Genomic DNA, 25,244 nt, shown 5'->3' with positions numbered 1-25,244 from the left:
AAAAATCAAAAGTTAACTTTGAAAGGTTTACCGCAATGGAATGAAAAAATAAAATAAGCACTTCTTTCGCTTTTTAATCCCAGAATCATCTGATTAGAAGTAAATTTTACTACCCAATAATATGACGAGATACTTCCTTCTTTCAGTATTACCAATTATCTACAATAAAAATGAAGTTAAATATTAATTTTTTATATCGAACACAATATTTTATTCAAGAAATCACGGTTCACCTCCTCTGGAATTTTACCGCAATGTATTTCCTAAACCCCTTTTAAAAAAATTTGTTCGTGGTAATTTGTCTGAACCTAATGTGTAATTAATTAACCTATGCGGCTCTATGCAATAATTAAGCATCAATCTTGTTTAAAAAAAGATGTGCGTGAACGTGTTACGTCCAATTGATTGCAATTGAGGGAGAATGGTCGAATTTTAAGTCAATAGTGTAATATCAGTAAAAGGAGAAAGAGTATGATTGTTGGAATAAGCGATATGCAATTGATTCAAAATTTCTCGTCATTGATTGATTCTGAAACGACGCCAGAAGTCCTCTATTTGCACATTCATACTGGAAACGACCGGCATTGTGACAGATTCATTTTGAGACCTTAAAAATCGCTTCAGGAATGTTCGACGTGGGACTTAAACAATGTACCACATCAATCACCGTATGATTAATTACACAAATGAAAGTACTGCAGTAATTGACTGGATTTTATCTGCTTGAAAATGTTTTCTGCTCAATCTTCACGAAAGTATAATAAAATTGAAAGTGTAACTTATAAAAAGGAGCTTCGGGATTTGGATGAAGTGCGATGACATTTAATTCTAGAGATAATTAGGAATAGAAAATCTGTTTCTCACAAAGTAACTGATTCTTACCTTGGCACGTGGGAATAAAATTAGTTACATAAATGTTTTAGATTCAAGGCAATCATATACGCTCTCAAGTCACGCATAACTAAAAGTATAATTCATGAAAAGGAAATATAGCGGGGAAAAATGTCAGAGTGGAAGACACGTTGGAATTCTACCATTATTTTATATGTATACAGAAAAAAACCTTATAAATGCTCAAAATGTAAAAAAATATTTAAAAAATTTCCTTTTTAGAAGCTTTAAAAGTGAATTTCTTAAATTAAATAAATTCTTCTACATCTGTAAAATTACCCCACGATACACTAAAAAGGCGTGTGCTGGTGGGTGAAAGCACCAGGTAAGATGGGTAACGGATAATGGAGGTATATTGGTAAAGTCTTAATTTGGTTTGAAAATTGTCAATAAAATATATATAGTTCAATAAAAATGTTTTAATAGTGATATCTGTTGATTTTAAATTTGTTTATCGCTATAAATGATGTCTTCCAAGTAATTAGCCGTCAAAACAAAGGCAAGGCAAATGAATTAATTCCCTGTAGAGGTAAGCCGAATTCATTGGCAAATGAGAACCTGAGAATCTGAGAAAAGACTCCAACCGGGATTTTTTCGCGGGACATTTCGGCAGGAGGGGCCATTGAATGGTCTATTGGCCGTTTCCCTCGCGTGGCGTCGTTCCTCAAATACGTAGGAGGAAAACTGGAAAGCTGAGCCACGAGAAATACCCAAGGCCATTCATTGGTTCTCGAGGCCTCTCAAAACCACCTCCCGCCGGAGGTGGGGAACACTCAAAGGAGCGCGATTGGTGCAAAAACCCAGGGTGCAAAAAAAGCAGGACCCGAAGCGGAGATGGGGAGGTGGACATCGCTAAACCTGCTCTGATGTATTGAAATCAAGTGGTCGCGACGACACCGAAGAACTCTATGATTTTAATAGAAATTACCTCGAACTACGAGATCAACCAACATTGATTTAGTTTACGTTTGAATCATTGAAAATGTGAATTGTTCAAAATTTCAGCTGATTCTACGAGAGAAAGCTTTTACGAACTGAATCTTGAATCTTGGGAAAAAAATGCCTCACCAACTAAATTAAGGTAGTTAAACGAACGTATGTGTATGTATATATATATATATATATATATATATATATATATATATATATATATATATGTAAACAATTTTTATTGCTCTGGGAGCAAAGTTCCTTGGAGCAGAATACAGGTTACATTAGGTTTTGAAACCTATGGAGTGAAACTGGTTCTAAACTAGTGAAACAAGACATAATTTAACATCAGTTGAACGAAACATATAGTACAATACATACATACAAATACAAAGAACAATAGTTAAATATTTAGCCTGATAGAACAGTAATATGTATGCTAACAGGTGGATGTATTATACTTACGTATGTATCCTAATAAGTGTGATTATTAAGTTTACATTAATACGATTAAAAATATCTCTTTTCTTAGGTTACTTGGTCTATTTTGTTATCATATTCCAGAATGCACCCCATGGAATCAGAGTGCAATTGAAAACTGGTATTCTTTATCATATACCCCTGATTAATGAAACATCCGCAGTGCTAGGTCATTTAAATTTCTTGCCGAGTTACTGAGGATTTAATTATAAGTCATAGGTCGTCGATATTATGGTTCAAATGCATATCGATATTGAAGCAGTCGATCAAAAATCTCCCGCCAGCAATATCCCGATATTATCGACCGTCGATGGCCATTCCACACCGGAAGGAAAGGACAAGATAGGGGGAAAATGGGAGCGGGGGCGTTGGAGCTCAGAAAGGGGAGAGATGGCGAGGGAGGACGACACCCTCGGATTCACTCACATTCAAGTCAGCGTCGGGCCTCTTTCAATGCCCTCCCGCACTTCCAAAAATCCTTTCCTTTCTTCTTAAGGGCCTGCGCGTCGCCTTCCGGTCGTAAATTCGTCCCATCTCCATCAAAGTTCTCGAACGTTCGACGATCGCTTTCGCCAGGAAATCTTCCCCATTCCAAGAGCCCCCTCCCTCTCCGCCCCCCGTGTCACTGCCGGGAGAAGACCCTCATCCCTTTGTTCATCGATGCAAGCCATAAAAAATCATATCCATTCCTCTCGCCATCGGTTGGTCGTTTCGCCCTAGTTATCTCCTCACGACCACCGATCCCCGGATTTGATTGCGTTATGCCCCAAATGAAGTGCTGTGTGATAGCGCATTCCTTTCGATATTTTCCTTGCGCTGATATTGCTTTAAGACTTCCTCCTGTCGCTCGCCAATCCGCTCTATTCAATAAGTGCTTTATCACTTTAGCGGGGAAGAGGTTCCCCGTCTATTCCAATGCATAAAAAAGATCCCCGGCTAGAATTGGTTTTACGATCTTTTCGAAACTGCAGGCGTGTTCTTTTAGAAATGATTTCAAATTTTTTCTACTCGGACGTAAAATTCAATCGCTCTTCTTAGTTTAGCAGCAAAGGGGGAGTATAATGATAGAATAGCTTAGACAATATTAGTTTTCCTTTAAATACAGTCAACATTCTGCGGGTGAAAACGTGTTTGTGGAAATGATATAATGTTTATAGGTGTGGAAATATTGCGATTCGGTCTTAAAGTGGGAGTTGAGTTTAATTTTTTTTTCGTGTATTATATCGTGAATATTGTCCGATAAAAGAACGCTCGAGCACATCAATTTGACGGTAAATATTTTACATTTGTAAATATTTCAAGAACCTCCCGGCAGAAGTCGAGGTTGAGATTATTTCCTCAGGGAAATTGTATGAAGTACAACTGTCATTTAATAATACTAACAACAGCACAAATTTTTAGTAGTATTCACGAGCTAATAAATGACCTGTATCGTCAATTCCTTATAATAATAATGACAGCTCTGTTCAGACCAGAGAATGGTGAAAAACGTGGCAAATATTTAAAGGATATAATTACGTTCTAACCTCCAGATTCAAAGGAGCGAAACACTTAGTTCCCTGGCACACCTAGTTTTCTGACAAAGAAAGGTACTATCAAATTTTACTCATTTATTATTTACCAATTTGTAGTAAATAAATGGATTTTTTCGAAAATGTGATTGAAAAAACATGCTTGTGATAATATGGAAGGAGATCAGCGTGAACTCCGAGGAATGAATACCTCAGAGTTATACCAAGTAAAAGGTGTCAGTAGAATTTTACGTAGACCTGTACGCGACTGAAATAAGGAAAAATTAACTATAGAGAAGACCATTGAAATATTTGTGCGCGCATGTAAAAATCATTGATTTTAAAAGCGGAAAAAATAAAATGTTGCTGGGGAAATTTGATTCGGACATATGCTTACTGCTTTCGTGGCTTAGACATCAGTCTTTAATATGAAATCACACAAGACGCTGAACGTACGTCGTTTATTAGCTGAAAATTACTCGCACAGCATTTTCAGTGAAGATATCTCATTCATACAAAATCAGTCGTAACGCATCTTTAGGAAAAACTTGGTAGCGTTCAACATGGGTTGTATTGATAAGTTGATTTTGGCCGTGATGCTATTTACGTCATGGAAAAAAGAGAAATCTCTGTGATTCATACTTTAACATTGTATTTTTATGTCTAATTTATTATGATCAATATATATTTCCTGAGCATTTATTTATTGTTAAATTTATATTGCCCGTCAAAGATTCAGTGTGCACGCCAAATAAACTCCTTCTGGAGTGCCCAAAGCATGAAACCTATCATTCGATGTGCTACGATTTTTCTTTAAAATATTGTCAGATTTGGTGTCAAGATATTCAATACGCAATTTTTCGATTGTTTTGCCAAAGTTTCTAACTCTTTTTGAGTTATGTAATCCCAAGTTCGTCAAAAGATAACATAAATTTAAAAAATCAGGAGTTTCAATTCGCGTTAAGCCGCTTTTAATCGCAAATCACGCAAAAGAAAAAAGCATGACTTTTTATAAAGACTCTCCGATGGACTCGTGCTGTCTGGAAGTACTCCCACCATCACGACCAAGAGTAGGTAAATTTTTTAAAGTTATAGACCATTAAAGTAATCGTTATTTTGTTCTTATGCCATAAGTGAAACGCATGTAATTAAATGAAAACCCGTATGAATTAAATAGCACTTCATAGCAATGTAGTTGCTACCTATAGGTCGATGCACGTGCGGGTAACTATTATTTTCATTTTTATAAAATATGTTGAATTTCATCCGAGCTTGATTTGGTTTTTGAAAATATCAGGGCACAGAATGGAAGAAGAAATGGAACCGGAAAGTGATAGCTGAATAGAAAGGCAATGGCTGGGGAAAGAAAGGTGAATCTATGCGAGTGAGGATACGTATAAACCAGAGCAGGGCTCATGTCCTGCGAGAACACCATTGCGCTGAAAGCACCCGTTGACATCACGGCTTTAGTAGATTAGTTCATTATGACGCCAGCCTTTAAACCATGTGCTTCGTAATGAATTCGATTGATGTGTCATCGGTGTCAAAACTCCGGCGCTATGTCCGTCGGTTTAGGGTCGCCTTTATGATTTGTGACTGCTTGACGTCACTCGCAGAGAAGAAAGAACAGGTGGTAGGTTTTCAAAGCTGACAAACACTTAACAGCTTTCTAAAATAGAGAAAGTTTCAAAATTACTGAAACACGTGCATTAAAATTCAAATGAGTGACAATCTTACGTTTAGACGAGTTTTATTCACTTGTTTTCATAATCCTTCTGATTTTCCATCTGGGATTTATCGGGGAAATTTAAGGTTAAAACGCCCCCAGTGAACAAACGGTGGCCATTGTGACTCAAAGAATAGCGAACTGCGGTTCCCAAATGATGATGATTAAAAGCAATACAAAATGGTGTTGCTAATTGTAAAATCACGTAGAATGGAGAATTAATCATTGACCGAAGAAGGAGGTGAATCTATAGTGAAAAAAAATCAAGCATGAAAGCACTTAACAAGTTCAGGTATTTTTCATCTCTGATATAGAAGAACGTGGTAGTTGGATTACCGGCAATAGAACAATAAATAGGAATCAGAAAAATGAACTCCTTTTTGGCACTTTTCTTCTCTTTGTATTTAGGCACCGACGCGTTTTGACAATTGACATTCACAATAGAGGTATCTTGGCGATGACAACTATCAAAACAGGTCGATTCCGTAAATAAAAATATGGAAAATAACGAGAAATGTTTTTCTCCTAAAATATAGAATGGCTCCATAAATAAAAGTATCTATACACAAAATTAAAATTATTTTAATGGTTTTTGAAGACAAAGATGAGACTACTAGGAGCGTATAAGTTTTATCAAATGGAAAACCGTAAGTGACCTTAAAAAACATAAGTGTTGACAACAGGAAGTCTGTGAGAGTCTTCATATTGAGTTTTTACTCTATGCCTTCGAAACTGGAATAGGAAAAGATACCTAAGATAGTTTGTGGAGCTGAAATCACTGTGAAAATGATGGCGGAATAAACGAAATATAGAGGATCACAAAAGACTAATTCAGAGTTCTGTTTTAAAGCATCAATGAGAGCCATGGAGAAATACAGCCGCAATTACAACATACAGAAGCATAAAGGGGCGTTAAAAATTATTAGGTAAACTATAACAAATCTACGGTTATGAAGACCTGATTAAATGATTATTGAAAAGGGAGTAAATATGCATTTTTAAATTTATCATCATGCATGAATAAACATGAAATTAACATTTCTATTTTTTTCAACAACTATGCGGAGAAGATGTGAGTAGTGAAGAGTGAATACCTGACTTAAGAAATTACTTCAAATGCACATGAACTTAAAATTTCCACCCTGTTGAATATTTAACTCGGTGACTGATTAATAATATATACCAGTTGCATGAGATGCGGTGTAGCTACTATTCATGAAAACCATTGGCATTTCAGATACTGGAGGCTAATTTATGTTAGATTGCATGACTTTCAGTCACCAACGCGCTAAGGGAGGAAATTAGCATGTCAAAAACGTCTTCTAGCCCGACTTACCCTGAGAATCTCTCTCGTAGGAGCACCTCCTTGTCCTCATATCACGCCATATACAATACCGTATACACATATGTGCTTGGCGGTGCTATTTCTCAACGTAGTATGTGCTTCGGCGCTGAAGTTGCAGACCTATAAAGTCAGAATCTTGTCACGGAAAGAGGAAATGTTGGTTGGCTGAGTTCCTGCCGTAAATTTGTACAACCTTTGATGATTCGTGGGCTTCCCATATTGTCCCTGCTAAAAAATACGTACATACCTGTGTACGTCATGTGACTTGTAAACAAACGCATTTATTCTTTATCATATATTCGTATTGTGACACAGGCTGTTGAGCGGGTTTCGAAGAATGCCGGAAATAATAAATGATGAATGGGTCGGTCGGAGAATGCATCTTAATGAGATGCATTCTCCTACCTAATATATTATTATTATGTTTTTATTTATCAATAAATTAATAAAACTTGGTGTGAATCTTAATGGCGTAATACAATTAATTCTATTCTTGTAAGGAAGAGAAGGCCATAGGAAAATTTAGTTAGAACAATTAAGGTTTGGCCATGTAATTGCAGTCATTGTGTAACATGGAATGACCTCCTACTTTAGATAATTAAAGATATAGTTTATATAATTAATTCTTTGAATATTTTAATTGCTTGGTTTGAAAATTTCTTCATGCACAGATTATTAAGAGTCATATTATTCACTGATTCATTTAAATGCCAGATAAATGTTTTTAATGTTTTTAATTTTCCATGTTTTTTGCATATATTACTATGAGTAGTGCAAGAAGTTTTGAGCAGTTGTTTATAATGTTTCATTTTGCGTTCAGTAAATTTTCCGATAATTCTAGGCTGCATAATGTATTCTGTGAATATTATTTCTTGCCGCACTTTTACATTTTCTAAAAAGTTTATCCCTTTTTCTCAGTGCAAAATATACTCGTATATTTCCGTGTTTATCCATTTCTCTCTAAACTAATAAGAGTTAAAATACGTAGATGCAATGCTGTGACGGTTAGCGATGTATTGGCGGTATGAGTGGCATATCTTGTTAAATAACGCACATAATTCTTTACAAAGATCGCTGGCATCCATTTTGAGCCATAGAACTTTACTTTTTACTAAATATTTTAAGTATAACTCAATTGACTATCACAAAAATTGGGTTTCATTTAACAAGAAAAATATTAAATATTCTACTCTTCAAATAATAGGGATGCAATAAATCATAGGCAATAATATATTGGTCAGGTATAACACGGAGATACTCGTACTTTGAAAATATTAGCCAACATGATAAATCCTAGACTACATTTATATACAGCACACATGATCTAAACATGTGTTATGCTGTAACAGCGATCTTGAATTTTAAATTATTTGGTCTTTTACTATTATTTGCCCTTTTGATTACTCATAATTATCTCTAAACTCTTTCGATACTCTATTACCCTCCCTTTTTACGCTTCCTGATCCAACCGATCGTATATCCTATCGACGTTTTCCTCCCGGAGTTTACTTTGAGGCATGTATGCCTGATCAATGACCAAGTTCGTTGCCTCAGCTTTCACTTAACCTAATAATATACTATCACTTGCTTACTCTGTGTTAACTACGTGTCTGCCTACAAGGGGTGCATTATAAAATTCACCCCTTGCTGGCTTTTTTCTTTTTTTTCGTATAAATAACGCTAATTATTGCTCTAATAATTCCAGATACACAAATTTCCATCTCATCTCGTGGAATCATAAAATATTTATACTTCCTCTCTCCTTTATATTTTCTAATTTCCCTGTTATGAAAACCGTCTTAGCATTTCTAGTCCATATTCCAACTGATTCAATTCTTTTTGTTGTCTCCAGCGGAGTATGGAAACTATGGAAATTGCATAGCATATTTAAATTAAATGAAACTTTTGACTTTGCAATTCGACGCACTTAATTTGAAAACACGGCCCAGGTTTCGACGTTGAACGTCATTATAAGGTTGTCCTCATAGAGGAAACCTTGGTATATACAGGCCTGCATCCTAATACAGGCCAGGCCTTCTAATCGAGGGGAGAGGGGTTGGTCAGAGAGGGAGGGTAAGGGAGGGCAAAAAGGTGGAAATGTAGCTGGGAGGAAGAGAGAGAATTACATCTTTCGGTGTTAATCGTCGACTTGGAAGAGTGGTAGGTAGGTCTGGGGAGTGGGGGGAGTGGGAGGGATACAAAACTTGGTTGGCAAATCGTCATCTTCAGGTACAAATTAATCAAGTCGGGGTCCATTTATATACCATTCATGGGGTTGAGGAGGGGAAAAAGGTGGGATTGCGATCGGCATTGATGGTAAGGGGGAGGAGGTTGTTAAGCGTCAGGAAAGGTGATTGGTTGGTTTACAGTGGAGTGGGGGGTTTGTTGGGTCTCTCTGTGAAGGAATGGGATACTTTTAGGATTGAGGAGAGGTATTCAAACAATAAATCGTTAACCAAATAACCCGTTTTCCTGATTTCCAGCTCTTCCCACTTGTCCATCCTCATTCCTTTTTCCATCTGGTGCAAGAGTTCCGGTTTGAAATCACTCCCATGATTATCTTCCCGTAGATGCTTGGTGAAGTGTGTTTGCTTGAGGTCACAATTTCTAAAACAGCATTCATGTTCCACTGTCCTTGTTTTGAATGATCTCCCCATTTGGCCTATGTATATAGCACTGCAGTCCTTACAAGTTAACTTATAATTGCCACTTTTATCTTGTGCACATATTTTGTCTTTTGTAGTATTCAAGAGTGATTTTTAGTTACTCGTATTGTATAAAGCCATTCGAAATTTTTCCCTAAGAAAGAAGTTGGCAATATTTTGTGAAATAAATCTATAATAAGGGAGCTTACACCATTTGTAACCCTTTTCCTCCACATTAACTGGTTTACTCTAAAGATTGTTTACTTTAAAGGAACGTTTTCACTGTAGTATTTTTCAATTAAATTTTCTTTGTAGTCATTTTTCATTGCTAAATCTTTAATCGCGTCAAGTTCTTGAACAAAATTAATTTTGGAAAGAGGAATGGCCAACAGTTTGTTTGATAGGAAATGAAAAGTGGAAAGCTTGTGAGATATGTGATGGCGGGAGTAGGAGGGGATGTTGTGGTCTGCGGTGGTACTTTTCCGGAAAATTGCAAATTCAAAGCATTAATTGACTAATTGGTACCTGATGATGCCGCCTAAGCGTTGAAACTAGTTGTATGTAAATAAAGAACAGTGGAAATATACATTGTGTTCTTCATTTAATGAATATAAATCATGTCTAAGTGTAGTATTTTTTTAATATTTGGCGAAAATGCCTAATTATCTACCGAGCTAAACTTCAGACTATTGTAGTATTGACGAAAAATAAACCAACTTCCAATGTATAACTACAAATCTTATATTAACTATAAGAATTGACTCTTTGCCATTTATGTCAACAGTATCTACGTTAAAAAGAAATTTCTATTCAAGTATGTCATCATACGAGTGCTGTTGCTATTAAAATGTTCTTCGTAACAAAGAATATTATAGTTCAAGGAGAAATCTTACAAACTTCATCTTCTTTTAATACTTAAAATCATTAGTCTCCTCCGCATTTCAATTTGTATTTGAAAGTTCCTATACAATACAGATATGAAAATAAGTAGTGATTGACCGAACAGTTTCTTATTAATTCTAAAGAGACACTGTGCAAAATGGCAACTTTTGCAAATGGATGCTACAAGCAACAGAAGGTTTTCGGAAGAATTTTTAAACGAGTTTTCAGATTTAATGGCCGCAGTAGTTTTAGATATTGGACTTCACGGATGACACATCTGGGAATTAAAATATTTGTGAACAGTAAAATATGGGGGAGAAAATAAAACATTTACTGAAATAAGTCGGATTTGATGAGAATGGATGAATATTGATGGAAAGCCTTTCGTTGTGATATAAATTGGGAAAAGGCGGCTCAAATTGTGTATGACATCCTGGGAAAGATGGGGAGGAATGAAGGAGAATAAAATTAACAGGAGGAAGATGGAAAAAGTGAATTAAGGGCCGGCAGATCGTGAGACTATAATTTATTCTATCTGGAAATACTAATGGAGGAAAACGACGTTAAATAACACCAATCTAACCGTCATGGATTTATTAAATGGTATACCGATGAATTACTGCCAATATATAAATTCTGGAAAGTTTAAAAATATCCAACGCAATCATATATTTATAAAAGCAACTGAAATAAAATCTGCATAACATTTTGAAAAGTATAATTTGTAAGATTATTGACAGAAAAAGCACGGTGACATATAGCCATTGACATGAATTTTGTAAATATTGATATATATAAGGATACGGAAGGAAGTACTTGTATTTCATGGAACGGGGTGGGAATTAAAGAGTATTATAGAACTAAAGGCACATCGTGCAAATTGTGAGTGTTCGACTGAATCAATTTATATTGTTTTACAAATGAAATGCATTGCGATGTTGGCGTTGGATTTGATGATGGTATTTTATCGGGTGAGGGATGATGGAGTTCATGACCATGTCAGTGGTAGTATCTTTCTTATTTTGTTCCAGGCATCCAATCCAACATTAGCATTTGGGACCAACATAATTCCCTCGGTGTCATAAGTAAACTGTGAACTTTTCATTAAGTCAGTCTTCTCTTGTTTCCCCATTAATATAGGGACTGAACACACAATTATTCCAATATAACCTTCACGTTTCTCTTTTCCAATCTACCATTTGTTTTCTCGTAGTATATCTTTTTTCATTCTTAGAGATTTCTCTTTACATTCCTCGATTTCTTAATTAGCTTTTCGCCCATCAGTTTCAAATACTCGCCTAACTAAAGCAACGCAGCACTCCACTTCCACTGCTTCATTAAATTTCATTGGACTCCTTTCCTGAAAAAAAATTCATTTTAATTTTACCCTCGTATATCACCCATTCATGGTTTAATTCAAGTATAACGCCCAAGTATATAACCTGCTGTTGACTTTCTTTATACGATCCCATTTTCTCTTCAATCATTTCCTCCCTCTTTTCCTTTATCCTCACACTTCAGCTCTGTTCATTTGATTATAACCCTCATTCCTTCAACAACTCCAATGCCTAGTCTAAAATAATTACAATAAGGTTAAGACAGCATCTTAGAATTATCCAGCCAGCTGTCACGAATAAGACAATTTGACCGAGGAAATTCCAATTAGGCTTGAGGAGGTTATCGTGGGATAACTAGTGATGCAGTAGAATCGTATTTTAACAAAAAGGTAGCGGTGCAATGTTGCTTCTGCCTCAAGAAGGAGTGTGATAAAAATATGAAGTTTACATAGCCTTTTGCTGGATTTTGTGTTTTCTTAGGAGTCACAAAATGTTTTATTTAGTAGCTGTGTCCATCCAAAAACCTACCTTAACCGTTAGATTACCTAATAATAACATAGCCTTTTACAGGGTTCATTGAAAAAATGCAATTGAAATGCAGTTGAATTTCCCGGGACGCTCCTACTGGTAGAAGGGGAATTAAACCGCTGTTGTGGGGACGCTAAAATTTGCCGCGAAACCGGTCTCAGTGCTCCACAAGCTGTGGAAGCGGCAGAACGTCAGTTATTGTAAACCTCAGCGCGCCAACCGTGTCACGAAAAAAACGGAATCGACGATTGAGCAGCGTCACGCGATTACTAAGTTTTGTGCTAAACTGAAAAAATCTTTTGAGAAGACTAACAAATTGATTCGCGAGCCTTACAGGGACTCTTCTCTCCGCCTACTCACAATTTTTGAGGTGGTTAAAGGCCTTTAAGGAGGGCCGGGAAGAGGTTCACGATGAACAACGCTCTGGGCGGCTATCAACCAGCAAAACCGATACACAATGTGGCTTGTATTCGACAATCTTTGGACTCTTATTGTTGATTGAGTATCAAGATGGTTGCCAATGAACTGAACATGCCGTCTACTGTGGTGTTTCGCATTGTTTCTGAGAATTTATCAGCGATGAGGAAAGCGTGCACCAAGGTCGTGCCCAAGGCGTTTTCCACAGCGAGCTAGGAGTCCGCGAGTTCCTGGCTGAACACGAGGTGCCAACGCTGCCCCACCCCCCCTATAGTCCTGACTTCGTCCCAGCAGATTTCTTTACCTTCCCTCGGATTAAGGCAGCCCTGAAAGGAACCCATTTTTCGTCCATAGAAGAGATCCAATCAGCCGTGACGAAGACCTTGCGCAAGGTCCCCGAGGACGACTTCCAGGGCGCGCACCGGTCATGGCAGAGTCCCTGGAAAAAATATGTAGACGTCCAAGGACAGTAATTTGAAAAATTTCAAGTGTTTGTGCAAATATGTTCAATAAATTATACTTTTAAAACATTATTGCACTATATTCGGAACGCACCCTGTATTAGGAGTTAATATTCTTTCAAAATGCAAAACTTCAGAGTAAAATCATTCCCCTTGATTTTCGGGAGCATTCAAAGTCTACGGCTGGGCAGTTTAATTGGTTAATAATACTCTGGGCTGGAAATCCAGGAAATTCGGGTTCTAGTCCGATCAAATCCAATGGTTTTTACTTTTAATTTCTGCATTTCGGTGCACCATAATTAAGTTACCATCGCGGTATCTCCTGCAGTTATTTGATATCCTCTGCTATAATTCATTAATTCTTAAGGATGTTAACAAGTTATCAGAAAATAGCAAAAAATCATCTTTATGCGGAAGGCAGCATAAAAAATTCCCATCATACCATTATTTAGCGTATTCATATGTTCTCATGTTTAAATTTTTCAATCACAGGGATATGAATTAATATTTTTTCAACTATCCACTGGCGACAAAGGGAAAACATTCTATTAGTGAGTAATTATAGCTCCTTCATGCTTCCTCATATCCCATCCCCAGCTCTTGGCTCCAAACGAGATGACTCAGCTCATCGGAAATTGGTTTTCTTCTTCTTATCCTCAAATTGAATTTTCATACTTTTACTCCAAAGGGTGAGGAAATTAACCATTCGTCACGGGCTTATTTCGACCCAAAAACGTTCTATCGATCTTGCGAGTTAATATGAACATGGAGTTAGTTCTGGAGGTTGAATATGGAACGGAGTTATGTGGGACTTATTCATTTTAAGCATGGCCGGTATACGGAAAACATTAAGGAAAGTTCTAGCTAATTGTCTTTAAACAAAAATATCAGATGGTACTTTTAGTAAATACGAGTAAATCTTATTAAGTGATTTTCATAAAAACTCTTTATCAATCTGCCTGGGGGTAAATAGAATATTTGTTATTATAACTGTTTCAGGAATGTCATTCTTTTCCTTGCTTGCGATGACTGATTCGTAATATCTTCTACAAGTCAGCCAAGTACTTAGAAGCGTATGTAATGCACTATGTTGCAGTTTCATTTAATGTATTGATTAGAGGTTGCCATGATACGAGTATATTTGGTTTTGGCCACATCTGCTCCTAGAAGTTGGCCTAGAGCCAGCTTAAAATCAGTTACGGCGCAAGTTGATCGCATGCAGTTCACAATTCTTAGAGAGCTTAAAGGGAGTGAACGCACGAGAGCATTTCCCAGATGATGCTCCTCGGCCTCCACTACATTGCTTATCTTTCTCTCATGTAGCGGCGATCCCGACGTCCACGTGGAAACAAAATTAAATTCCACGTTGCTCATCATCCTAGTCGACCTGAATGTAAAGGAACTTCTTGGAAAAACAGCTTCTGTGTTTGCTGTGGTGGGTTTGTCCTGTCGGGGAATGTCTTTTTCTTCTGCGACACACACTCAAGCACTCAAATCCTTATGGTGTGAGCTCTTGTCTCAACTTTTACGGTGGGTTCTTTATCACAGACCCGGCACCGCGAAAGTTTGGAGCTAGAACCCGAGAGGGTTGGAAGGAAAGGTGAAGAAAGGTATCGATTCCGCGACAAATTGGAGAAGTGCTCTGGGCGCCATTGGGCCAAGGAGGGCGGCGGGTGGGGTCCTTAGCCTCCTCCCTTCTAATGAGATCTCAGGTGGACTGGGGGATATTAGGAGTGGCGGTGATGTGTCTGGGCTACTCATGCTTAAGTCTTCGCAAACCTCGTGTCCAGATGCCAAGAAAACACTATCAGAATGATAACGGAATAGCTGAGACCGTAAACTTGTTTTGTGGTAGGTTTGTAAAGGGAGGGGGAAAGTAAAACAAAGTTTCAAGTAAGGGGAAAAATAGGAAACAAGCAATAGGTCACTTGCGTGTGTTTGGGAAATAGTGACCCTCGAATAACTCTATCACACAAAAAGAGGCAAAATTAATTATAAATATTAAACAAATTTACAGCCAATCGATCACAAGGGTGTGATAAGGAATAATAGTCACTCTCGTGAATCGCATTCACACTCAAGATTTGCAGGGATATCTCCTATGCCAGGGACCCGTTGGGCTCACACTGGAATTAAAAAAAATAAAAAGCAAAGGTTTACAATAACTAACATCCTGCCGCTTCCACCGCTTAGAGAGCACTGAGACCGGTTTCGCGGTAAAGCTTATTCCCCCCCCCCCCCGCATCTACTTGAAGTGGTTTAACCCCCCCTTTGACCAATAAGAGCGGCGCAGGACATTTGTAAGTGTGCTATTCTAGAGAACGTAGATGGGTACTAACGAGAAAGGATCAAATTTCCGCGTAAACATGAAATGCACGATTGCGTTCATCGTAATTCAAAATTCTCATCCCACCGTGAAATCGAGAAACGGGAAATATTCCCCGTAACGGATACCCTTTAACATTTAAAGGGGACGTGCCGAGACGCCTTCTTTCCACGTGGCTTGATGAGATTTTGATTGGACTACCATAATGTGCGCGAATCGAATAATGAGAGCTCTCACGCGATTCGACGGATGGCGGCCCATCACCGTCAGCGTCAATGTATCTACGCCACAAGGAGTCGGCGCTCCAGTGCTGAATGCCCGCGATGAAAGGCGGTGCGAGGGAAAATGAGCCCTGGACTCTAGTGAGGGAACGGGGCCATTGCTCCATCTCCGCCTATCGCCTTCCCCCTTTCCCCTCGTCATTCGAGCCTCGTGTCCCTTGGGGCGAAGGAAAGCCAATCTCTTTGCCATGACGGAAGTTAGAATCTGCTAGTAATTTCACCGCATCATCATCACGCAATTTTGGATGCTGGAAGATTTCGGTTTAAGGGTACATCCCGACGACGCACCGCTTTCGAATTTGGTTCCGGAGTGGTAAACGTCGCCAGTTTCATAAACGGTGAGATGACTCGGAGAAATCGTTTCCTATTGCCTTTCGCCCAATCCCAATTGCAACGCAAGGGTTTCAAACTAATATTCTCATTGGTGATTGCACAATCATCTCGCCCTTCATGGTATCAAGTCGGTCGATAAACTGGATTGGTCAAACAGTCGGTGGAAGAGTCCCAAATAAAAATAAATACCCTCTAAATAGCACAAATATGTATCAAAACTAGTCGCGTGACTTCGTATGTCACATCTACTGTGCATCAAAAATATTCACATTGACTTTCGTCAACTCGGTATACTACAGGGGGAAAGCCTGTGCAGATCGAATGAAATGGTGGAAATTCTGTATCCGCGAAATGTTAATTGCCTCCCCGAACGGGCAAATATAAACCGTCCCGGTGAGTGAAATCTTACCATTACCGGTCATTGTACATGCAAAATAAACGCATGACATTGAAAGAAAGAAACATGGCTAGAGTGGAAGTATGATTTGCGTGAAGGAGAAACTTAAAACTATGAATTAAATATGAAATCTTATCCTAACAAGAAAGGAAAGCCAAAAGGGAGCGGCTTTTTATAAACAAACACAGATAAGATCGTCAGTAACAGTACTAACTGCCCTCCGGCGCACTTCACCTTACATAAAACTAAAAACATGGTGATCTCAAGGATGAGTATGTGTGGTTCTCTTCAGTTTTTCTAAAGGTAAACTGTTCTCCCATAGAATATTACATCACAGAAATTGGGTGTCCTGTCATACACATTTTATTTTGCTAATCCCCAAGTTTCATCAAGTATAAGAAGCATGAAACTCAAGAAACAATTTTGGAATGTTGATTTTCTTTGATGGTGAAGATCTTTGATTAAGCACTTATTTCATTTCAGGGTCCTTATGAATGTGGAGGAGTTGGAATCTATAGAAGACCACGCCTTTGAAAATTTGACTGAACTGCGAACAATGTAAGTACTGCTGTTTGGAGAAATCTAATATATGCCAATCAGTTTTTCCTCAGAAGCTCTCTCCTACATTTGTGTGCGCATGATTTGTTTTTTTCTACCTTGTTATTGAATAATAGGGCGTAAATCTTTCATTTTCTTCGTCGGAATTGATACAGTTCATTGCTTTATTAATTCGTGTGTGTGTATATATTATTATTATTATTATTATTATTAGGTAATCTACCGGTTAAGGTAGGTTTTTGGATGGACACAATTACCAACTAAATAATTTGTGACCCCTAGCAAAACACAACATCCTACTTTACATCAGGTCCCTCTTCAGCTCTGAGTACTTTCTTCCTCCCTTCATTCCGTCCAACATCCCTATCCTGTTCCTTCCCTTTCCTCGTTTGCCTAACATTCTCCCCTCAATTACAGTCTTCAACATCCCGCTGCCGGTCAATACCCCCTTCATCCACTTTTCCTGCCTCCATAGGATTGCTCCCAACAAACCCCTCTCTTCGCTGTGTGTATATATATATATATATATATATATATATATATATATATATATATATATATATATATATATATATATATATTATTATAATAAGGTAATATATATATATATATATATATTACCTTATAATATATATATATATATATATATATATATATATATATATATAAATTGGCCTCTTAGCTTCGTCCCGAAGTAATGGATATTGTAAAATATGCTGTAAATCCATAAATACCAAATTTAATTTTAGATAGTACCTATTTTTAATTCAGTGTGTCATATAAAGATTCTAAAATATCATAATGAATACCTGATCGTAGCACTTTTCCATTTGAGAAAAGTTTTATTTTACGACCGGGTTTCCATGCATTGCATCATCATCAGGTTTATCAGGTAATACATCGAAACCTCGTCTTTCAATAAAAATCATCAAGTGGAAAGGTGCTTCGATTCCCTGTATTCGACTTCCACCACATCACGCCTGGAGCTACTCAATTTGTGCTGAAACATCATGTTTGATGAGATTCAAAATCTTTGGCTAGAAGAAGTCTACTTATTTTGTCTGACGAGGTGCAATAATTTTCGTAGAATAGAGTATTTGCATCAAATGATGATCAACTATGTAATTATTGACTCCTATCCTTTCTCGTAAAATATAGTCCTTTAAAATTGGGTTTTAACATTAGCTTTTGAAGAGTGTACATCTTACGCTTAGAACATTTGGGGTACCTTAATGAGTATGTTAATTTTCTATAAGATTAAAGCTCGTCAAATCTTAAAATTTGAGTTCCTCCATTTTCAGCTTTGATTCAAACTTAACGGTCAAAATGTATCTCATCCAAGTGCTCTACAAAAATGTTTTTTTTTAATGAATCAAGAGTCGTATCATATAAATGAATGAGAGGTATTCGGTATGAACTCAGCTTTGACGTCTACATTATCAATGTACGCTCAATTTCCCACTGCATTACTGTATTAAACCATGAAAAATCATCATCATAAATTTAAATTAAAATGAAATGTTCCTGTTCTCTGACGGTGCGGAAGGTAAGTAGGTTCTCAATACTATAGTCACAGGAATTATTTTCACATTAGGGGCTTCCGGCGACTTGTTTAATAAGAAATTGTAGCTTTTATATTTTATTGTAACCTATTCTGGAAAAAAATATTTCATTCTAATTACCTATTCCACACTCATTTTATTTAAAATTAGATTAAATTATTGTGTTTATTAGGTAATCTACCGGTTAAGGTTGGTTTTTGGATGGACACAGCTACTAAAGAAAACATTTTTTGACTCCTAACAAAACACATAATCCATTATCCTACTCTATATCAGGTCCCTCTTCATCTCTGAGTACTTTCTTCCTCCCTTCATCCCGTCCAACATCCCTATCCTGTTCCTTCCCTTTCCTCGTTTGCCCAACATTCACCCCTCTATTACAGTCTTCAACATCCCACTGCTGGTCCCTTCATCCACTTTTCCTGCCTCCATAGGATTTCTCCCAACAAACCCCTCTCTTCGACCACCATACCAAGTACTTTCTCATTTATTTTCTTCTCTGTCCATTTCACCTTCTCCATTCTTCTCCACGCCTACATTTCAAAAGCCTCCAATCTACGTCTATCCTCCTGCTTCAATGACCACGTTTCCGCGTATTGGAAAAGAAGTACAGTACCAATACCGCAAGAGCGTATCGAAATGGGTACCAACCAGTTCCCCCCTTCTTACTCTAAACTAATAAAGTTGAACTCAGTTCAAAGTTTTGCATCGCTGACTGTTGCATCATTACGTAAAAACTAAAATTTGATCTGCCCGCAGGTATAATAATAAATAATCATATATTTTTTAAATTATCCTTTTTAACAATCCACAACTAAAGTAGAAAATTTTTTGTAATCGGAAGATGTAATCTACCTGAGGAGGAGTGTAACTGATGACAAACGTAACTGTGGAAAGGCATTAAACAATCGTCCATGATGTTCACTCGTTTGATTCATTGCTTCCTCTGTATCATTACAATTTTAGCTTTGACCCTGCGTGTGGGTACATTTATTCTAAGCACCTGCCATATTAAATTTAGATATCAGTAATTAAAGTTAGTTTTTAGGATTAAAATTAGCATTTTAAAATCAATCATTAAGATTTAAGACGTGAAAAAATTGAAACTTCTTGGGTCCTAACCATAAATTATGTTCTTTGAGTAACGCTAAATCTGAATTTTATGGAGGATTTTTTTTCCTGTTTGTGCACTCTCGTGTAATGTCAAACGTCTTAAGTATCTAATGATACTTTGTAGGAGAAATAAAATGCCTTCAACCCAACCATTATCTTGGATGAGGTAACTGGCACTCAGCAGCGACATGCTTCAACGGAAGAGCAAACTCGGAAACTTCTGACTCCAGGCAAAGCTTTCTCCCACCCTGGATCTATTCAGGCCCATCCTATGTATTTATCTTGAAGAAATGTCTTGAAGAAAACCCTTTTTGGAAAAATTTAAAAGGTAATCAAGAAGAGCACACGGGGCTGCAGCTTTGTTCAAGGTCCTAATCCAGAATTTCTAGACATTCATTAAGGAATTTAAGAATTATATCGCAGAAAAGTTACGAGTTTCAAGAATGGGCGATACAGTTTCTCCAATAAGATTGCGTAATTTATTTGTGCACGTACGAAAATATTGGTTTTTGTGGAGGATAATGCAGGTGCATTACCTCTGTGATCTTGATATACATGTTATATTACGTGTGTTTGAAGGGGTTAAAGAAAAAGAAAGCCTTTTCATTTTCTGGGATGAAAAACATGACTGCCTTAATATTTGGCTAGCGTACGAGGGTCATCCGGAAAGTAGTACCCGTTCGTGCCGCATGAAGTGCTGCCGACGCGAGTAGCCGCTGGACGAGGTCAGATAGCTTCAGTGGCTTGTCTGCCTTCTCTGAGCCAAGTTGCGTGACGCTAGCATTGCCTGTGTTGTTTCTGTGATTGTTTACAATGTTTAAAAAAATTGAGAACGCCGCCAGTTGTGAAGTGAGGGCAGTGATTAAATTCCTCAATGCAAGAAACGTTCGCCCATGTGATATTCATCGCCAATTAAAGGAGGTGTATGGAGACAATGTAATGGACGAGTCGTCTGTTCGGCGGTGGTGTCGCAACTTCAACATGGGGAGGGGGAACACACACGACGATGAGCGTTCGGGGAGACCGTCTGTCATTACAGACCAACTGGTGAGCTCAGTTGACGAATTCGTGAGGAACGATCGGCGCGTCTTAATTGATGACATCTGTGAGCATTTTCCCAATGTTTCTCGAACAATTGTTCATGAAATTGTTAAACACCATCTGCATTATGCAAAAATTTGTGCAAGATGGGTCCCTCGCGTATCTCAATGAGCTGGCGGCGAAGGACTATGCAGCAGGAATACAGAAACTTGTCACACGTTGTTGAGAAGTAGTTTAAAGTATCCTCTTTCAAATAAAATTTTTTATGTTTGTTAATATTTACTTTTGTGTCTTTATTTCACGAACGGGTACTACTTTCCGGATGACCCTCGTAGATAGATCTGCTGCAACAAAACCTTTGACATTCTCAAATATTACACTGTGACAAATTAGATGGCGTAATTTGGTTTAAAGTTTTTTGATTTGCTGAAATAAGTTTTATTAAGTAGTTTTTAAGAAGTTAGATGATTTAACTTATGCTAAAACTGAGCTATTGCTACTTTATTGAATATATTTGATTCTTTCTGAATTAAGGCGAAAAAATCATTTCATCAGTGAAAGTTAATTCATTATCTGTGGAAATATTCCCATCTTAGCAGAGTTGTCGGAATTCCCGTTTCATTGGGCGTTGGAAATTTTACTTGCCGTGCCATTTGAGAGTAGAAAGCTGACATTTCCTGGAAAACGGAAATATAATTTTTCCCTTGGATCTCTCTTCTCGTTTCATTTCACATTTACTAAATTATTTTGCAATCATCAAAGATTCGTTGGCTGATGCTTATTACCGATGACAATATATGCGAAGAACGGTTTTTGTGGTGTTAATTCACTACAGGAAATACACAAAGGGGCCGTATCCCAAAATAACACTTCATGACATGAGCAAAAATTAATTACAATTGCCTTCTATTTGACAGAATGACGTGTTTATGCCAATGAAAAGATTATGCATGAATACTATTTTTAAATGCCTTTCAGCAAGGTTTCATTTTCCATATTACCGGGAGTCAAAAATTTTCAACTAAGATTAATAGAGGAATACCTGATTTTGGTACTCTTCAGAATTTCAAACAACAATTTTGGAGGGATGATAGAACGGATTTAATTGTTATCTACCATTGTTTTATTTTTTAATGCATGCTATTCCCACGAGTATTCAGTTTAAAAATATCTTAGCTTAAATTAACTTTCATTAATGGGGAATATCACCTATCAGGTATGCTGGAAAAGGTGAAATAAGTCTGACTTCCTTTGAAATATTCAGCAAACTCAGTGAACATTACGAGAAATCTAGAATTCACTGATTATTGAAATGAAACCTCGGGTGGAAACGTGAGGTCAAGGCTGAGTGGTTAGACAATTTAAGGGATACAGCGAAACGTGAATAATGGACAAGAAAAATCCCCAGGATTCACGGACTCACCGTAGCGAGCATAGGAACACATAAATAAATTCTGCGAAAGAAAGGACTGAATTCATAAATATCCGACTGGGAAGACAGTGCGAGGGAATATCTTGCAGAGTTTCTGCCTGAAGTCGCCGTTTGCAATTTTTTCAGACCGTTTTCTCAGGATGATCCCATTAATTTCGTAAGATAACCGTGAAAAGTGGGCGATTTGGTCGGATTCAACGGTTACGGAAACGGGGCGTGCTCCACCACACGGCACAAGACACGAGGTTTCCTGAGTAAACATTCAAGGAGGAGCGAGAGCAAATTATTATTTCCCTCTTCCCGACACCATTTTCTTCGACGGTTTAAGGAAGATATCATGCAGTTATTAGACTTGATCTTAACAAAGTGAAAGGTACAATATTTTTGCTTGCATTACTCGACATGTTACCACAATAAAAAGAAAATGTATTTATTCAAAGAAAAACCTCCGACTAAACCCTAATGAAATTCACTGCTCTTATAGCTAACAAATGAAATGAAAAGGATTTTTACAATTAAATCGACTTTCGAAAGTAGGACTTCAAAATATTATGTGCTAATTGCTGTGAGCATTGTCCTAATTTAGGACTCATCCTCGCAGTCACCCATTCAGTATTGCTGCAAGTTAGAAGAGAACAGTAAGAGAAAATTCCGTATGGAACGAGCAAATGTGAGCATTAAAGTACACGCACTATGTACAATAGTATATATATGTTACAGGTGCTTGAAATTTCATTGAGATACAGTATTTTGCATTTAGGCGTTCTTCTTCGAGCGCCAATGCATAATTAGCAATTTATAATAGCTAGTTCTGAAACAAGATGAATGCTTGTTAAGAAAATATTCTCATAAAACCGATTTAGGAAATTTATTCACTTTGAGGGATTTGATGACATTATGGCTTTATTCAATTCTCACTTGTGGAAAGTTCATTCCATTAAGAATTATATGTCAGTTGATTACTAAAAATTTCAATGCGCTTTCGTCGTCATCTGAAGAGTATTTTGGCATACTGTGAGATAAAGTTAAATTTCAGGGTTTTTCCGAGAACTTTCATCTCCAGAATAAAAATTTTCACACTTGCAACTCATTCTGCCATATTCAAGAACAAATTTTTACTCAACTAATTTTTGGAGACATCACCAATATATAGTGGAAAATAAACGGGTTTATCATTGTAGATCATGTTTTTAAAATACCTCAGCGCTATTTTAAATTTTCATTCTGGCATTTTCTCTATATCCTCCCTTTGCCACTATGGGCCAGAAAGAATGTATATACTATATACCAAGGGCCCTTGTTTTCCTGCTTCCTCAAAAAAAAGGAAGACAGTGAATTAAATCTCCTCCCGCCTTCCGGTTGCTCTATTAGACATATATATTTTGACAGAGGGAGTTTCCTCTCCCTCAGTGAAATAAGGCAATTGAGTTAAATCTACATCCGCCGTTCTACCCTTTTGAACTGTTTATCTTTTCCCGTTTTCCAAGAGTATAAATGAGAAGAATTTTGGAGGTTAAATCTAATTTAAACTGAGCCTGTGAGCAAAAGACGTTGACCCACTGTGCACCCAATCATATATCGCGTCAACAGTTCTATATTATATTCATTATTGGTTTCGATATTCTTACCAGGGACTATTGAGGATTTTACCATCGCACATGACTTAAATGGGTATTAACGGAGGAACCCAATGCCTTCGAGTCAAGCCTCGAGTCTTATTATTTCGAAGAGAGGCCCCAGTTAAATCTCGAACAGCATCGTCTGCTCAGAAAAGCATTACTAAAAATATTTAAGGGACTGACTTTAGGGTTTTGAAGTTCCTCTTTTGGCGCATCGTAGAATATATCGATTTTGGAGCTTCAGATTCCCAAATACTGCTTTACAGCTCTCATATTTATGATTTCATGTCATTGTGTCAAGTAGATTATTTGTTTCGGGAGGTGGCGTAAATAAAAGACTGTAGAGTGCGTAATAATAAATTCTAGAATATATTATTGGTTATATAATTACTTTGAATATATGTAAATCGCTGATGGAGATAAATGTTGTGAGTATAGTTTGAATTAAAAATTAATTCAGAATAGTATAGATTTATGAGGCTGGCTATGATGGGCTTTGTAATATTGAACATCCTTCTCTTATTCTTTTTTAGCACGGCAGAAATCCTAAAGAAACAAGGATATAATATTTTTAAGAAAAAAATTAAATGACAGTTGTTTTTTAAGTAATGTTATGTTTCAAAAACATTATTCTATGGATGACAGCGTCGATGAAAGTTGATTTATCCGCCGAATCATCTCCATACTACAACAAAAGGGTTGGCTGAAAAGTAATGCACGCATGCTCGTAGAGCGCGAACAAAAACAAATAGCAAGATCGAGCGGAAAGTACAATAAAGTGCAATTTTTAAGTTTCGAAGTCATATCTTTTTATTTTTCAACATAGTCACCGGTAAGGCTAACACAATTCTCCCAACGTGTAACAAGTTTTTTTCATTCCGTCACTGCAAAACTCTTCCGACTTTTCGCGAATCCAGGACTTGACAGCTGCCTTCACTTCATCGTCCGAGGTGTAATGATTACCCTTCAGGTGTCTCTTGAGTTGAGGGAAAAATAAAAATCGCAAGGCGCAAGATCAGGGGAATAAGAAGGGTGTGGAATCAGTACAAATTTCAGGTTTTGCAGAGCCTCTCCAGTTGCACGCGATGTGTGTGGTGAGACGCCCATTGTGTAGCAGACTTTACGGTATCCCAAATGTTCAATAATGAAGCATACATGTTCTTTGGATATTCCAATATGGTTTGCATTACGCTTTTGAGTGATTTGCCGGTCATTTTGAATCAAATCTTCGACGAGTTTGCGATGTTTATCGTCTGTGGCAGTGATCGGACGTCCGCTGCGTGTCTCATCTACCATTATAGTTTTCCAGGCTCACAACCACGTAATTTTACTTCCCATCGATTTACAGTAGACCTATCAACAGCATCGTTGCCATAAACAGCCTTTAAAAGACGATGAATCTCAATGGGAGTCACTTTTTCAGCACTTC

The 25,244-nt window shown here is 37.3% G+C and overlaps 1 protein-coding gene across 1 annotated transcript in view; it reads left to right on the top strand.

Annotated features, from left to right (window-relative positions):
- LOC139695781 (lutropin-choriogonadotropic hormone receptor-like) overlaps positions 1–25,244 on the top strand; it is a 484,244-nt gene that overhangs the window by 120,479 nt on the left and 338,521 nt on the right. Inside the window, exon 3 of the mRNA XM_071594568.1 lies at positions 16,974–17,048. Coding sequence (XP_071450669.1) covers positions 16,974–17,048 — 75 coding nt within the window. The remainder of the gene's footprint in view (positions 1–16,973; positions 17,049–25,244) is intronic.

The sequence above is a fragment of the Hetaerina americana genome, unplaced genomic scaffold (genome assembly GCF_022747635.1).
Source record: "Hetaerina americana unplaced genomic scaffold, ioHetAmer1.1.p SCAF_63, whole genome shotgun sequence".
Taxonomy (NCBI): domain Eukaryota; kingdom Metazoa; phylum Arthropoda; class Insecta; order Odonata; family Calopterygidae; genus Hetaerina; species Hetaerina americana.
Note: the sequence above shows the minus strand (reverse complement) of the source record. Positions and strands in the feature narration are given on the sequence as shown.